At 32.9% G+C, this 16,100-nt stretch overlaps 1 protein-coding gene across 2 annotated transcripts; it reads right to left on the bottom strand.

Annotated features, from left to right (window-relative positions):
• Nucleotides 1–8,560: 8,560 nt before the first annotated feature.
• LOC129308274 (protein NRT1/ PTR FAMILY 7.1-like) lies at nucleotides 8,561–13,761 on the bottom strand. 2 transcript variants are annotated; one of them, XM_054949344.1, is made up of 6 exons: nucleotides 13,744–13,761; nucleotides 12,100–12,159; nucleotides 11,246–11,363; nucleotides 10,834–11,051; nucleotides 10,172–10,731; nucleotides 8,561–9,722 (listed from the first exon to the last, which is right to left on the bottom strand). In XM_054949344.1, the coding sequence occupies exons 2-6, from the start codon at nucleotides 12,157–12,159 to the stop codon at nucleotides 8,852–8,854; spliced, it is 1,827 nt and encodes a 608-aa protein (XP_054805319.1). In that variant the 5' UTR covers nucleotides 13,744–13,761; the 3' UTR covers nucleotides 8,561–8,851. The 2 variants fall into 2 exon arrangements, with proteins under 2 accessions (XP_054805319.1, XP_054805318.1); XM_054949343.1 differs by lacking the exon at nucleotides 13,744–13,761 and adding an exon at nucleotides 12,419–12,483.
• Between the last annotated feature and the right edge of the window lie 2,339 nt (nucleotides 13,762–16,100).

Raw genomic sequence — 16,100 nt, forward strand, 5'->3', positions numbered from 1 at the left:
ATTTATTTATATTTTTAAGTGTTAGTAATAATTTATTTAAGCATGTAAACACATGTTTTTAAAAAATTTAATTATCATACCTGCAAAGCCTTATTAGCTTATACGACAATATGATTATCTTAAATATTTGTAAAGATTTAAAGTCTCTCACAATAAAAAGATTAAATAATATTACTTTAAATATATTTTAATATGTAATTATATAACGCATATTTTAAATATAAAAATATTAATCGTTATACCTGCGAAACCTTATGACTCACGCGGTAGTAGTATAGATTATCTTAAAGGTTTACGAAGTTTCAAAAATCTCACGTGATCAAAAGATCTAATTAAACAATACAATTATAATTTAAATTTATTAATTTAGTTAATTATTATAAAACAATGTTATTATTTTATTTACAAAAATTCATTTATGTATTTACCATACAAATTGTGAATCACGATATCTGTGAGGATTTATTATTCTATACGATAAGTAATTAATTATTTTCTACAAAATTTTTGAAATCTCACGTGAGGCATAAATATTTATTATAAAAAAATTAATTTTAATAATGGGCCTTCGAAACCCATATAAATACCTACAAGATTGATCCTCATACCTATAAAACTTTATTGATTTTTACGGTATGAAATCATTTTAAATGCCTATGAAGATTCTTAGAATCTCACACGACAATAGATAATCGAAATATTTACATTTGCAATCGATGCATAATATTATGGTTGGTTAAACAATTTATGCAATAAAGGCAATGGAAAGAATAAATTAATTTGATAATTCACTATTCTTTTGATTTGAGGATATGTTCTAAAAAAATCAGATTTGGCACACACTTTTAGCGAGATCATAATCACGATAGACACAACTCCAAATCATAATCAACCTCACAAATTATCAATAATATTTTCACATGCTCTTTTTTATTTTGGCCATATAATCTTATTATTGGCTTTATGTTTTAGAGATATTCAAAAGGAAGAAAAATAAATAAATGAAGCAGCAACATTCTTCCTTTAAAACAACAATGACATAAACTTAAAGGGAAGCAAGGTAGATCACACATAAGGCAACTAGTCACTTTAATGTCTCCATTTTGTAATTTATGAAAATTAATCATAGCCCATATAGCTTGACAGGGCATAAAAAAAAAGGATAATTTCATAATCATAAGTGAAGATAAAAAACACGTTACCAAGTGCTTATCAAGAAGAGGAGAGGTAGACTCAGGGAGAGATAGTTTCACCAAATTCTTTGATGCCCTCCCTGGTTCTCTTATGTTCTATCCCATAAATGTTTCACAATCTCTCTCTCTAAGCTCTCCTAAATCTCTTCGGATTATCCAGCCCCCTCAATCTCTTTCTATTCTCTCGGTCTTTCCCTTATACATCTACCAATCAATTTGAAATTATTTTCCCTCATCTTTTCCTCATGAACCCATCACCTAACAGCACTTATGGGTGTCTGACCAAAATTCACATTAACCAAAGAACTCAAAAAATTAAACCCAATAGGTGAATGGCTTAAAATAAAGCTTTTCTCGACCCAGAAGACAAAATGAGAGTCAGACACACATCATACCTGCCAGAAAACTCTTTCAAAGTTCTCTCCCTTGATCTTGGTCTCTTCTTTCTCTCGATCTCATTTCTGGCTCTTTTTCTTAGTGTCTCTCTCTCTTCCTCAGTTTCTCTCTTTCTTCCTTGGTCTCTTTTATGCTCTGTTTTTTTTTCAGTTTTCCTTCAGTGCTCGTGCTCTCTCCTTCCTCCAGTTTCGGTCCTTCATATGGTTTTCTACGTCTGCTTTGTTCTACTTCTTCTTCACTAGTTTTTTCTCTTTATTTTCTACCTCTATCTCTTTCTCATTCATTCTCGCTTCCCATGCTCTGTTTTCTTTCAGTTTTCTCCTCGTCGTCTCTCCCTGTTGGCCTCTTTTTATGCTCTCTCATTCTTCAGTTTTCTGCTGTTTCTCATCATCCAATTCCCCTTCCTCATTCTTTGCTTTTATTCTCGTCCGTGCTCTCTCTCATTCACCATCTCTGTACTATCTCTTCTTTTCTCTGTTTTCATTTCCTCCCATCTCTCTCTTCTCTTTGTCCCTTTTAAAGCAGAAACAGGGAAGAGCTTGCGTGTGAGGAGAGAGCTTACGTGCTTCACCTTTTTCACCCTGCTCTGCTGTGTGCATGCATGCGTCTATACTTCTGCTTCTCTTTCTACATTTCTGGCTCTGTTCTCACGTCCTCCTTACATGGCTGTGTTTATGTTTTCCTTGTGTGTATCAGCTGGCGTGTCGGGTTCTGCTCTTTCTTCATTGGTGCTTTCTCTTTGCCCGCCAAAAGTCTATGTGTGCACATAATGGCTGCTTGTTGCTCCTTCTGCTATGTTTTTTTGCTCTCCAATTTTTCTGCTTGCGTGAGTGTGTTGCTTTGCTTTCTGCTCTCTTTCCATGTTTCATGTGTGCTATTTTTATGTGTGCATGTTGCTGCGTGTTTTGCTTTCCTTTCTTTTTTGTCATGTCTGGTTTTTATTCTTCCACTCTTGCATGTGTAGTTGTGTAGCTATCTGGTTCTGCTTCCTTTCTGCACCAAAGTGTGAAATTTTCTTTGTTTGGCTGTGGTGAAGCCTTATGTATTTTTTTTTCAATTTCTTTTTTTTAGAGTAACACACACACACACACGTATATTTTTTAAATGAAAGATGAAATTTAAGGAGAAAATTTAACTTTTAAAAGTTAACTCCTAATATTTTTGAATGATTGAGATAATTTGAGAGAATTTTTAAAATTTAAGCAAGATTATTTTTTAAAAAAAACATAATCCCTGGAAGGATTAAATTTTATTTTTATATTTTATATTTTCTTGAAAATATAATCCAAAAAAAGATTAAATTTTATTTTTATTTATATATATTTTTGGTTATTTTTGAATGAACTAAAAGAAATAAGGCCTTAACTAATAAAAGATTATCTAAGTTAAAATAAAATTAAATCTTATTAATTATTATTTTTTTAAAAATATAATTTTAAAAAAGATTGAATTTTATTTTTATATTTATATATATTTTTGTTATTTATTATTAATTTTATTAAATTAAAAAAATATCGGGATAAAATACAGTGTTCACAGATAGTTAAATTATTCATAAGCTATAAATAATTCAACTTATCTCAAATTTTATTTAAAATAAAGACACAAAATATTGCTCGATATAAAAATTGTAATAATATATAATATAAAATTTATATGATTGTATTATTCATGAGTATAAAGTAATATATTTTAGACTCTATGTAAATAAGAGCTTACAATTTTATTTACCTAAAATGATAAAAGATTGAAATAAAGGAAAGATCATACTCTTTAGGTTTAAAATATAAGATATTTTTTGAGAAAATTGGGTGTTCAAAAATACAAAACATTTTTAGTCTTTTGAGGTGTAATTATTGCCTTTTTTCAAGAGTATCTCTATTAATAATGACTTTATATTTATTGTAGAGTATTTAATAGGAGTAAATATGAAAAGATAGGGTTAGTTTGAAAGTATGTAACTAGTTCATTAATAGATGAAATTTGGTTAAAAATACCTTATATTTTTTAATGAAAGGAGTAATACTTTATCCGTCAGAGAGATATTTTGAGATACATACCACATATTGATGATATCAAGAAAGTTAAAATGCAATATAATTTAGCCACTGACAAAAGAATAGTATTTAATTATACGATTAAGCATTATACATTTTTTTTATCGGATATCATGAAGGAACTAATCTATTATTATATTTTTATTTCAAATCAAATTAATTTTTAAAAAATAATGATTATAAGAATTAAATTCCTTCCATTTTATGATATATGTTTTTCAGAAAAAAAATTATTTCATTTTATATGTCTTTTTGAAAGTTTAAAGCGTTACTGAAATTTTTTTCATAACATACTATTATTTATTTCAATTTTTTAAAATATTTATTAGATTTTAAAGACAATAACAACATAGTTAATATTTTATTATCTTAATTAAATTTTTTAATCTATGTAAAAAATATCAAAAAACTTACTCCCTTTATTTTTTTAAGATTTATAATAAAAAAAATAAAAATATTTTTAATCTTTTAAGATGTAATCATTATTTTTTTTAAAATGCTCCTATTGTAAGAATCACTTTATATTTATTTTAAAATAAAATATTTTAATAAATAAAAATAAATATAAAAAATAGATTAAATTTAAAAATAAGTAATTATTTTATTAAAAATGAGATTTGATGAAAAATATTTTATATTTTTAAATTAATGGAGAGAGTTTAATTAAAAAAAATGTAGAGGGTTTATTTTTTGAAGTTAAGACGTCACGTGCGCATCGCGCACATCCTGGTGTCAGATCCCGGTGCTATCCTCCGACTTTCCCAGTCCTACCGGCTACCGCCGGTGGATACCGATCGCTCCGCGCACGTGCTTTTTTTTTTTTTTTTTTAAAAAAAAAGTGTTCGGCATGAGAAAATCGAAGCTCTGTTTGGTTTCGGTGGTCTTCCATGGCACCAGGCCTTTTTTATCATCTGGACTCTACGATTGTATTCTTCTCCTGCTTTCCTTGATGTAGCTGCTAAATGCTAACGCTATACATGTTGCCAAGGACGTTGCAGGAGCTCGCAAGAGGGGAAGGCCTGAATTTGCCTTTACTTAATGCCTATCCATTGCCGTGTTTTTTCTTCCAGCTATGAATTTTTTTATCCAATGTCTTTCTGGATGCAAGAGGAAATTATATCAAATGTTTAATTTATTGTCTAAGCTTTGTCTTTTGTCTTTCGGAGTAATCGAGTGGGGCCTATTTCCTTTCCCTGTTTTTGTTATTAACAGATATATGAAATAAATGACGACAATATCTACTTCTTCTTCTTTTCAGGGAAATATTGGTCAATTAAAGTAGGTAGGTCTGCGATTCGAAATCCTTCACCATACAGTAACATTGAATTGGGTTGAATTTTATTTTTGCTTCTTGAACATAATATGTTCGATGTTAGATCTTATTGTGCGAGACCAGTGATGATGGGCAAATATCAAAATACAATACTATGATTTAAACTAGATGATTTAATATTGCTTTATTGGTGAGAAGAAATGAATATTCGACAATGAAATTTTATGTGAGAGGGGACTTAAGTGATGCTCTGCATCAGAAATGGAGTCCTTTACAACTGGTTTAGGAAGCAAATCAAAGTCATACAAATGCCGGGCTATAGTAAAATTGAAACAAGTTCTTTGGGTTGCAAATCTTTGCTTTCTTGTATTGGTTGCAGACAATATTGTCTGCAATCTTTGCAAGATATCTGATGCGGATTGGTGGGATGACTTGTGCTATGCTGCGCTCAAGAATTATCCTGTGAGTAGAACAGAACAAAATTTTGCTGATAGTTGGATGCTCTTGATTTACCTGATGCTGGTTTATGCTTGGAAATCTTGAATTTGCATCGGTTACAAAAAGTTCTTTATATGATTGAAAAAAATAATATTTCATCTGCTTAAATCATATTGTTTTCTTTTCATCTGCTTTGCAGTTGACATGTCTTTAGTATGTTGCAAGCGTTTGTTGGTGATTTTACTTGAATCCAGAATTGCTGCTGAATATGTTAATTTTATCATTTAGTCCAGTTTGGGGATTTGTTTAGGATGATAAAACACAAATGGGATCAATTTTTAGGGAACACTTCACAACAGCCAATGGCTGTAACAGCAACACAAAGGAAAAATATTAAAACACCCTGGGCTTCTAACAAGACGCTGGTAGATTTATGAGTAGATTGCGTTGACTTATCCTGACTCTGCTTTATTTGGATGCATTTCTCTTTTGATGCCAGTATATGGTAGCTCAAAATAGTACAATGATTGAATATACTGATTATTCTAAAGAAACTCAGGCTAGCTCTCTGCTTTGATGTCTTTTTGCTATGGTTATTCTTTCAAACAAGAGGAATATGTCTTCATATGCTGTGAATCTTTAATTTTCTCCGATGATTTTTCAAAATCAAATTGATTATGTAAAATAAAAGGCCAGACAACAGCTTTCAAGGGCAAGCATTCTTGGTAAACCTGAACGAGAGCTTTGCTTTTAAAAAAAAAAAAAAGAACGAGAGCATCTTCGATTATGCTGACTGAAGTATGGATTTGCTTTTTAAGGCCCTTAAGACAAATATTAATGTGTCTATCCTTTCTGTGGTATATTCACATCGTCATTTTTATTGGCCTGTTAAGCAAGGTATGTGCATACGATTACATTTACTGCCAAGGTTAGTGTTAAGGCTTCCTTTGCTGGAGCCATCATTGGGAACATTGAAATCAGCTCTTAGCCAGACTTTCTATCAGAGATCAAGATTCTGATCCAAACCTCAAAAACATTGAGCTAGGGGGAAGCTTTGATCAGATCAAGCTAGCAAGTGCAATGGTTCGTGAACTTACTGCGAATGCTGGTTCTGTCTCCAGACCATCGATAAAAAGAATTACAGCACATGCATGCTTCTCCTCAAGGGAGCAACTTTAGGAGTAAGATGTGTGAAACATTTTCTAAGGGTTGCTGCACTTTTGGAGAAAGGTTACATGAACCAGTCACGTGAGACCCGTCGCTAGGATTTTGTCCTTATAACAGCAGTCAGATAAACTCACCACAATTTCTATGTTCCATGGGGATTAAATAAGGATTAGATTCTGCGGTGTTCTATCTTTTTCATTTGTCCTTTGTACTTATTTTGCCCAATCAGATGACGTTTGGTCTTTCTTCCTGTCAAATATTCAACCGCGATGTGAACTCAAGCGAGTTTCATTTTATGATTCAGCTTCAGGCCTATCTCTCAAAATTTTAACCTAATAATCCTATGCTCGTGACGTGGCTCTGATAAATTACTTACTAATTGTTTTGGCTATTGATTCCCCCAGCTGTAGGCTAGGATTCGGATATGTATGGGCAGCAAGAGATCGAATAGCAAGGAATGAGAATTGAAATGACATGACAGGTTCGTTTGGAGTATATATTTATTTAGAAGGTTCTCACGAGAACATCAAAGATAATTCACAAATTATATCTTGCTTCCTGTAATTTCAATTATTACTCTGCATCATGTTATTAAACATACATTGAAAATAATTTATGAATTATTTAACTTTAAGGAAGATTACATACACGTCTCAAATAAAAAAAAAAAATTACCCACAGATCCTAGCCACATATTAAAAACTAAATTTTGGTTATAAATATTGAAGTTTGACCTATAAATGGAATTGAGAAAATAACTAATTTCATATGGGATTCACGTTTAAACACCTAAGCATGGATTTCAAAAATGATTTTTATTGCCAAACTTTCTCACTGATTCGACTCTTTTTTTTTTTTTTGGTTAATTGGCCGGTTGCTTTAACAAGACGTATGATTCAAGTTAATATTATCCATAAACTATACATGCGATCAATCTCAACCTCATGAGACCCGGAATTTAGTTTTTTTTTTTTTTGGGGGGGGCGTGTAATAAGTTGCACAGTGGCAGTGAGGAGGATAAAACAGAGTACTGTTAGCATCTAACTGCAGGTTAAACTAGCAGAGTCAGATTTAATATGATAACGAAAGCATCTCCATTTTCCAACATGAATATGGCGATAAAAATCAGGCTAGTATATGTATCCCTAAAAAGTAGGTGCTCTGGGTCCCTCGATTTTGATTTTGATATGGATGCTTCTTTCAGTCCAACGTTGACATGGGGTTGGACTGACTATCCATCTGTCAATCTGGCACACCAACCTTGTCCCTGCCTGACATCGCTTACATTTATTTGACATGTATCATATCCGAGAGGCGGCTCATCTGTAAGCCCTCTTCTCCCAGAGGTGTGCTTTCCTTCGAACTTCACTAACCTAATGATTAATTATTTGTACTAATGCATGCGAATCTGCGTGGCTTTCAGTGGCCTTCAATCCCGCCGTGAAAAGATGAGTTTATTGGGTCCGGGCTTTGTGCACTTTCATTTATTTAAAATTTCTGTTATTTTCATTAAGACTAGAATTTTTTAATCTTTTCAACTGTATAAAATTTGAAGCCCAACTTTCTTCGCAAGTCCGCGTTGATGATGATTGGCATCTATCCTCTGCGATAAGTATGATATTTGTAACAGGGATTCTTGCTCTAATGGTTAAATTTTTGAGAAACTCGTCAACTTTAATCTCAATGATCATTGCCTCAGATATTCTCGTATTTGCTTCTTTTCTTTAGATAGAAATAATGCTGAGGAGTCTTTTCCATGGAGTTTGTGGTGATAATATAACTGATGCGGAAATATCGAGGATGATTCTTCATATACTGTTCGGAAAATAGTACTTGTACTTTAGAAAACAACCATAATTTTTGTGCTAATGTAGTCGTCGACGATACATGCAGTTTCTTTCATATCTAACACGGTTCTGGTCAAATTAACCTTAAATAGATGTTTATATATTGATCCAGTACAGGTTTTGTGTCATTTTATAAGTTAGTCTTTCAGCTGCATTAAACATCAATAGCTCAAAAGTTGAATGCAGAAGTGAGAGAAATGAGATATTGGATATTAATTTATTCTCATTTTTAACATTCTCAGAGCATTTACAGGGAATAAAAACCAAATGGCCAAACCAATTCAGCAGTATTCTACCAAGTTTTTCCAAATAATGAACAGGATGAAAGCAATCACCCCACCAACTATATTGAAAAGTTGAGATGGTCATGCTTTCTACTTTTGAGAAAAGGGCTCGTCCTTTAAAAGTCCAACCTTGAAACTTGCAAGTTGCAACACAAATATAAAAAAGAATAATAATTTTCAAAACATTTGAATCACATCAAACTCTGCTGATCACCTTATCATCACCATCCTCTTGGCCCACGAGCTCAATACTTCCTTCTTCATTTTCAGAAACATTGATGCCCTTGTACCACTTGGCACAGAACAAGTAAATAGCAAAATCAACAGCAGAAAGAATTGCAATGAGGAAGAAGAACCTATCCATGTGTCCTTCATTCAAGTTATTTGGAATCCACCCAGGGTTGTCGCCTCCTGCTGTGATTGCCATCACCATGTTCACCAGCATGCTGCTCACAAAGTTGCCAAGAGAGATTGAAGCCATGCACAGTGAACTCCCAAAACTCTTTATTCCATCTGGGGCTTGCCCATTAAAGAAATCCAATTGACCAACATACATGAAAACCTCTGAAGCACCAACCAGGACATACTGTGGAATCTGCCAAAATATGCTCATGGAACTGATCTTCTTCCCAGGAGTGACATGTCTCAGCCTCATAATCTCAGTGGTACCAGCTGCAATCATGGCTAGCATTCCAATAATTATGCCAATCCCCATTCGTTGAAGCTCGGATAGTCCCTTAGGTTTACCACTTAGTCTTCCAGCTAATGGAACAAGGATCTGGCGATAGATTCCAGTGCATACTAGAACACTACAGATATCAAAAAGAGACATGCTGGCTGCTGGTATGTGAAAATCTCCAATGTAGGAGTTCATGACATCGCCTTGTTCGACAAAAAGAGAAGCCATTTGGGTGAACACAACAGAGTAAATTATAGTGCAGAGCCAAACTGGTAACATTCTCAGAACACATTTGGCTTCTTCAACTTGAGTTACAGTGCAAAGCCTCCATGGATTCATTGGCCTATTCACATCTTCCTCTGTGACTGTTGCGGCCTTGTCCAAGAATCTAACGAACATAAATTAATAACATTAGTTTCTCTATTAGTTACAGAGCTCATATCAATCTAAAACATTATGACTGATGTTAATGGAGGAGCTAGTTGCTTATTTGCAATCTTGATAAATGTATGATAACTAAATATGTACGCTGTTCACAAACTTGAAACATCTAATAATAGAACTACAAATAGCAAAACCAGGATTCTAGAGCTATATGTGACCCACTTCGCATATAAAAATCAAATGGCCATAAATAAAGGGAACTTCCAGCATATTCACCATTATATAGCTGTACTTTCTATGCTTCTTTAGGTCTTGGATCATAATCTTGAAATCAGTTAAGTTATTTTTTGACAGAAAATTATAACAGTACCAATCTTGCTTGGTTTTATCAGAATGTCTATAGAAGGGGACAAGGATTATTGCATAATTTGCTACCAAATTTCAAAGACTAACTTGAATTCATGGGTGTGCAGAATCTTCCTGCTCCCTTTTATAGCAGATCCTGGACCTTCAACCTCATAAAGTTCTTCAGCCTTTGATGAATCAATACCACACTTCCTATAAGCAGCCATAAACACCTGAGCAACTCTCACCACTGGGTTACCACTTGCCTTCACATACCTATACCAAGGAGTTCCCACCAAGTATGACAAAAAAGCTATGACAGCAGATGCCAGGGAAACCACAAAACCCAGAGTCCAGTGTCCTGAATCCTCAAAGTACACTAATACAGTGTTGGAGAACAAGGACCCAACATTGAGGGCAAAGTAAAAGTAACAGAAGAAAGCTTCCTTTGACTTCTTCTGTTTAGGATTTTTCTCATCATACTGGTCAGCGCCAAATGTAGCTAAGGTAGGTTGGTGCCCTCCATAGCCAAATGCCACTAGATATATGGACAAGTAGAAGGTGCTAACTCCCATCGAGGATGGAGGAAGACAAGGTTTTTCTTCAGCACCACAGCCAACTGGTTTGATCAAGAAAAGCCATGATGATAAAGACAATAGCCCCAATCCCTATTAAACACCAGAATTCAGACAGACATGAAGCTTGTTAGCAATTAGGTAGTTCCAGGATTTGGTTAATTTAAGGTTACAAAAAGTTGATTGATATATTACCAGAACGAAGATAAGCTGAAAGATTGAGCAGGTTAAGAACCGACCCCAGTAAGAATCACTAAGGAAAGCCCCAATCAGTGAGAACATGTAAACTGTTCCAGTCCACTTGCTGACATTATTGGCAGCTTCAGCATTATTTTGACCTAGAACTCTGGTCAAAAACAAGACCAAGTTCACTCCAACTCCAAAGAAAGCTAGTGTTGCTAGTGCCTGATTCACTGCATTGAACAAAATGATGAAAAAAAAAACTTTCAAAGAAATTGTGTGCAAATAAATGGGTAAGAGCAGAGCAGAAAAAGGCTGATTAAAAAAATGAAAGAGGCAGCTACATAAGCAGCAAAATTTTCATCATTTTCTGGCTTGTAGTTCTTGAAATTTGGAAGATGTAATGATCATTGGTTTTGATTAGTACCTAGCAAGATGCTTGCAATTTTCCACCCTCCTGCACTCCTCTCAACAATTTTGCAACTTTCTCCCCCAGAAGACTGGTCCCTGCAGCCATCATTTTCTTGTCTTGCCTCTTGATTTTGCTGCAACAAATTATATAAAATAAAAGAATCACATTGTGAAAATTTCTTGCATATAAAATGAATGCATGGTACTTTAGAGGATAAAATTAGGATCATATTATATACATAAACAGTTACTTTTTGCCATGAATTTTTTGGGTAATAAGTCACTTGTTAGACTTCAATTATTATATACGTAAAATAAGTCTTCCTTAAGTCCCAGGAGCCATTTAAATGACCAGACAACAATAAAAATATAATTACAACAACTTCAGATTCAAAGTTATAAATATTCTGTGAAATGATTGCTAAAAATTTTAACACACAAGTCATTATGAGATTCATTCAAAATTTTCTAGCTATCATTCCACTGAATACTTGTATATTTTTCCTACACACAGGTGTGGAACTTGATATTTTGTATCGACAAAAGTGATTTCACTCAAAAGGAAAGCAAATCATTTAGAGTCCTTTGACCTGACGATTCAGTGTATGATATGATTCCACATAAAAATTAAATTTTTATAGAAAATGAAATAGGAAATGTAATGGCTATAGATGATCGGAATAAATGCTTTTTGTTGTATTATAGCATATCTACTACCCACTACCAGAACCTCTTCCATCGCCATCACTAAGAAGCAAATTGAAACTACAATTCCAACCATTCTGACGTGTGAGTTTTGTCATATAGAGTGGATAGTGGAATCTCCTATCGATGTATTGAATTGACCTTAAAACAACAGAAATTGCTAACCTCGAGTTCAGCAACTTCAATGGAGCTGGCAGAGCATGGAGGGGCCAATTCTGGTTCCATCTGCAATATTTGAACAAACTCTGCTTTAAACTAATAACTGACCCAAAAACAAGGAAAAGAAGCTGATTCAGAACAGGCCATTTCTCAATATTTTAGCCTACAAAAAATCCTTGAAAAAAATGACATGATGCTACACAATCAAAAAGGGCGGGAAAGAATATAAGAATAGAGAGGTTAAGTAAAAATATTGAACAATTAAGTCTAAAGATATGATGGAAATGAGGAAGTAGTGGAGTACTGAAAAATACAAAACACTTACAAGAAGCAGGGAATAGAGTATAGAAATGAAAGATAGAGGAGAAGAAGAATGAAGAATAAGGTTGATAAGTGTACCATGATAGCATGCAATATATAGGAAAGATGAAGGTAAAAGACATGTAGAGGTATCATTTTCAAATTGGCTTTATGATTGATAAAGAGGTAGAGAGAGAAGGAAAGCTTTAGGATTATAATGGAAAAGACAAGAGAGCGAGTGGCAAATTGGGAAAAGAATAATGGTGTGAGTGAGGAAGAGATGAAGTGTTAAAACTCTTGTCAAATAGAATAGGAGATTCTGTGCCACAAAACAATAGGGTTGGCATCTGCCTAATAAAACATTGGCATTAGTGAGAGTGGGGTTTTCCCCCCCTTGTCCCTTTCAAGTTTTCTCATCATCTGACATGTATATCACATTTAGAATTGTGTGGTGAAACTTCAAAGAAAGAGGACTAAACTAACATTTAGTGTTCGGAGATTAAATTAATGTAGTCTAATAATTTAAGGACTACTTATACCCCCACACACTTGCTTGGAAATTTTCACCTAAAGTTTTAATATATAATTTTAACAACAACAAAAAATTCTTTTGCTTTTGAAATTTTACTTATGAAAGAAAAAATTGGTATAAAATGGTCTCATCGGTGAGGGAAAGCTCCCTTTTACTTCTAAATCTAATTATATTGTCCACCAAGTTACTTGTCTAAACTATGCAATACATGCAATAAAGACCTGACTATTTGTTGGGCCCTACCAAAGACGTAAAAGCCTCTATATTGAGAAAAGAAATATCCACAAAAAAATAGGAAAAACAATAAAAATCCACATAAAAAATCTGGACAGTCACGTATGAAAAGTCAAGTCCCTAAATATACAAGTCCACGTACCCTAAGAAAAAAAGTGCAAAACCTTTAAATCTAGCTCCAAATCTGCAGAAAAAGTACAAGAAAATCCACAGAAACTAGCAAATTATATGAAAACACCTCTGCATATAAAATGAGCAACGGCCTTGGCAAAAAGATCATGGATCTATAGTTCCATCATAAATACACAGTAACTAATTATCTCCATATCCAAAATAAAACAATTTTTTCCTTCAAGAATTGATGATGACATCAAGTTAGTTCCCTTTGAGGTATTTAACATGATATTGGATCATGAAATGACAGAATAAAGTAGGTGAGAAAACTTTAACACAATTCTTAGGAGTCGATCGGTTGTTTATTATTAGAGACTACAACGAAACTATCCATGTTTGCCGAAATGCTTTATAACAATGTGATAGCAATAGTTTAAGAATATTAATTACTAAAGCTTGAGTGAACAAACCTTTTGCGAAACTTGGTGACAGAAAGAGTGAACTCCTCCGGAATGGTATCAAAATCCAGCAACGGGACGGAGAGAGAATAGATAACAAAAGCCAATATAAACGACGTCCCGTTCGATGATGGGTTCAGACCTTTTGACATTTATGGTGAGAAAGAACGAGAGAGACGCTCAAGCTAGCTAGCTAGCAGATTAATGAAGCCTGTGTATGTTTTGATGATGAAATTATACCCTTGTCTCCTCCTCCCCCTCCTCCTCAATATTTGCAACAGCAGATCAAAACCCGAAGCCCTCTGTATATGTACTGAAGCCAGATAATGAAAGTATGTGGTCAGATGTAGAAGCCGATGGTGTTTTTATAACAAACGCTCCTAAGTATAAGGTCTCACAGAGAAGCCTGTGATATGACGGGCATGTTCTCTACATTTTGGGAGAAAAGCGTGCGGATGTACATATTTACTTTTTGAACTATTCAGCTTCAACGGCAAAATAAAAAATTATGTTTTAATTTTTTGAAAAAGAAATAGAAAATTAAATCGGACCATCTAAATTAGATTTAGAAAAGTTCAATAAAAGGTGCATGACTTACTTGTTCCTATGTTTTTGCATGGAATTCAAAGACATCTCCCTAATTTGAAAACCAGTTCACTACTGTCGTGAGAATGCCTTTTGTTTACACATAAGCATTTGGAACTTATACACTTGAAATATTTTTTGTCCAATCAACTTAGGATATAAATGGATTTTTTATGCATTACTTATTTTATAATTAACTTTTTTTTAAGAAAGACAATTATATTAAAAAGAAAAGGAGATACAGAAGGAAATAAATTAAAAAGAGTACAAAAAACAGGAAAATTAACACGTTAACTTGCATTCAATTTTAAAATCCACTTGCTCTAATTTTTTTTTTTTAAAGTACGTCAAGCATGCTTCAGTTTTTTTTCCTAATAGAAGGAGTGTATAGTGTTTTTTACAGGTAAGAATTTGTCATAATGTGTCTCGTGCATCATGTAAAAAGATACTCCTATCTAGATTTTATTGCCACAGTAGTGTTTTTTGATTTCTCACAGGCGTGGGCAAGTATTTTAAGCAGGGTTAAAAGGTATTTTTATTGAAGTATTTGATATCTTAAATTTTATGTGGTGCAATTTCTTCTTTCAATTTTTAAAAATTGTGCATTATGAGCATGCTGCTGCTAAAAAATTAATTAACTTTGATAATTAGTTAACTTAAAATTTGTCAAAAATAATTTCAAAAATCACATTAAAAGATGTATAAAATTACACATACTTACTGTATAAAAAAATTAACATCAATTAAGTTTTTAAAATAATGGTGTATCAAAATCATATTTGTAGTTCTCGTAACTGATGAAAATAAATATGTATGCTAGCATGTCACTATTTTCAATTTTTTTAATGTGCTATTTTCAATTTTATTATAAGGTCTAAACACTTCGCAACATTTTTTTCTGTAATAAAGTATAATGATGGTATAGGAACTGGATTCAATGACTACCATACAGAGGAGTATTGGGAGCTCATCGTCTATGAATTATTTAAATTTATAGCTTTTCAAAAATAAGGACAATATCTTAACCATAAGTTTTTTAAAAAATAATTTTTTTTAAAATATGATGTAAATTTAGATAATTCATACTAAATTTAAAAGGTTTAGAGACAATGAGCTCTCAGTGCTCATTTGCAAGACGTGTGTTGATGGTATGTAGACTTTTACCTTTTCAATAGACTTATATAATAATGATGCTGATGCAGATATTAATTATAGTAGGAATTCAATATTGCAACAAAAACCAGATGTGGTGCTAGCTGGTGCTAGTCAGGTTACATTGAAAGCTCTATTGAACATATGCATGCACAGTTTTTTCTTTTAATTTTTCGTTGCAGTCATCAAGGAACATGCACGGTATATGAGTGTATTTGATTCAAGCTAAGCAACAACAATTGATGATGAAAAAGACAATCAATGAATCATTAATTAGTTTTGAGGAAATAGATATGAGATATCCATACCTGTTAGAAATAGTATATATATCTCCTAAATTAAGCAATAATACATATACCAGGTCACTTAGCTCAAATTTAATTGACTCAACGTATAACTTCAAGTTTGTTTGAACTAGAGTTAGGTTTCCCTAATTATGTTGTTAATTGGGACTTCCAAATATAGTTTAATTTATCAATTACCACTTGCACGAAACCGAAACGTATCATCTTTCTGTTAAATTTCAAACATCATATATTAAATTGTAAGAACAAACAAAACCGAAGAGAACCAAAGTTGTTCTTCTTGTTCTGATTTTTTTTTTTTTAACAGAAGTTCTTCTTGTTCTGATT

This window comes from Prosopis cineraria, unplaced genomic scaffold (genome assembly GCF_029017545.1).
Source record: "Prosopis cineraria cultivar Desert tree isolate PC_DT_omini unplaced genomic scaffold, ASM2901754v1 PC4, whole genome shotgun sequence".
Classification (NCBI taxonomy): domain Eukaryota; kingdom Viridiplantae; phylum Streptophyta; class Magnoliopsida; order Fabales; family Fabaceae; genus Prosopis; species Prosopis cineraria.

Bases quoted from the DNA above. Each gene is read 5' to 3' on its own strand.
- LOC129308274 (XM_054949344.1), bottom strand. From the start codon at position 12,159: ATGGAACCAGAATTGGCCCCTCCATGCTCTGCCAGCTCCATTGAAGTT. The intron at 11,052-11,245 runs GTACTAATCAAA...TGTTCAATGCAG, and splicing joins AATTGCAAGCATCTTGCTAG to TGAATCAGGCACTAGCAACA. The intron at 9,723-10,171 runs GTTAGTCTTTGA...TATGTTCGTTAG, and splicing joins CTGCACACCCATGAATTCAA to ATTCTTGGACAAGGCCGCAA.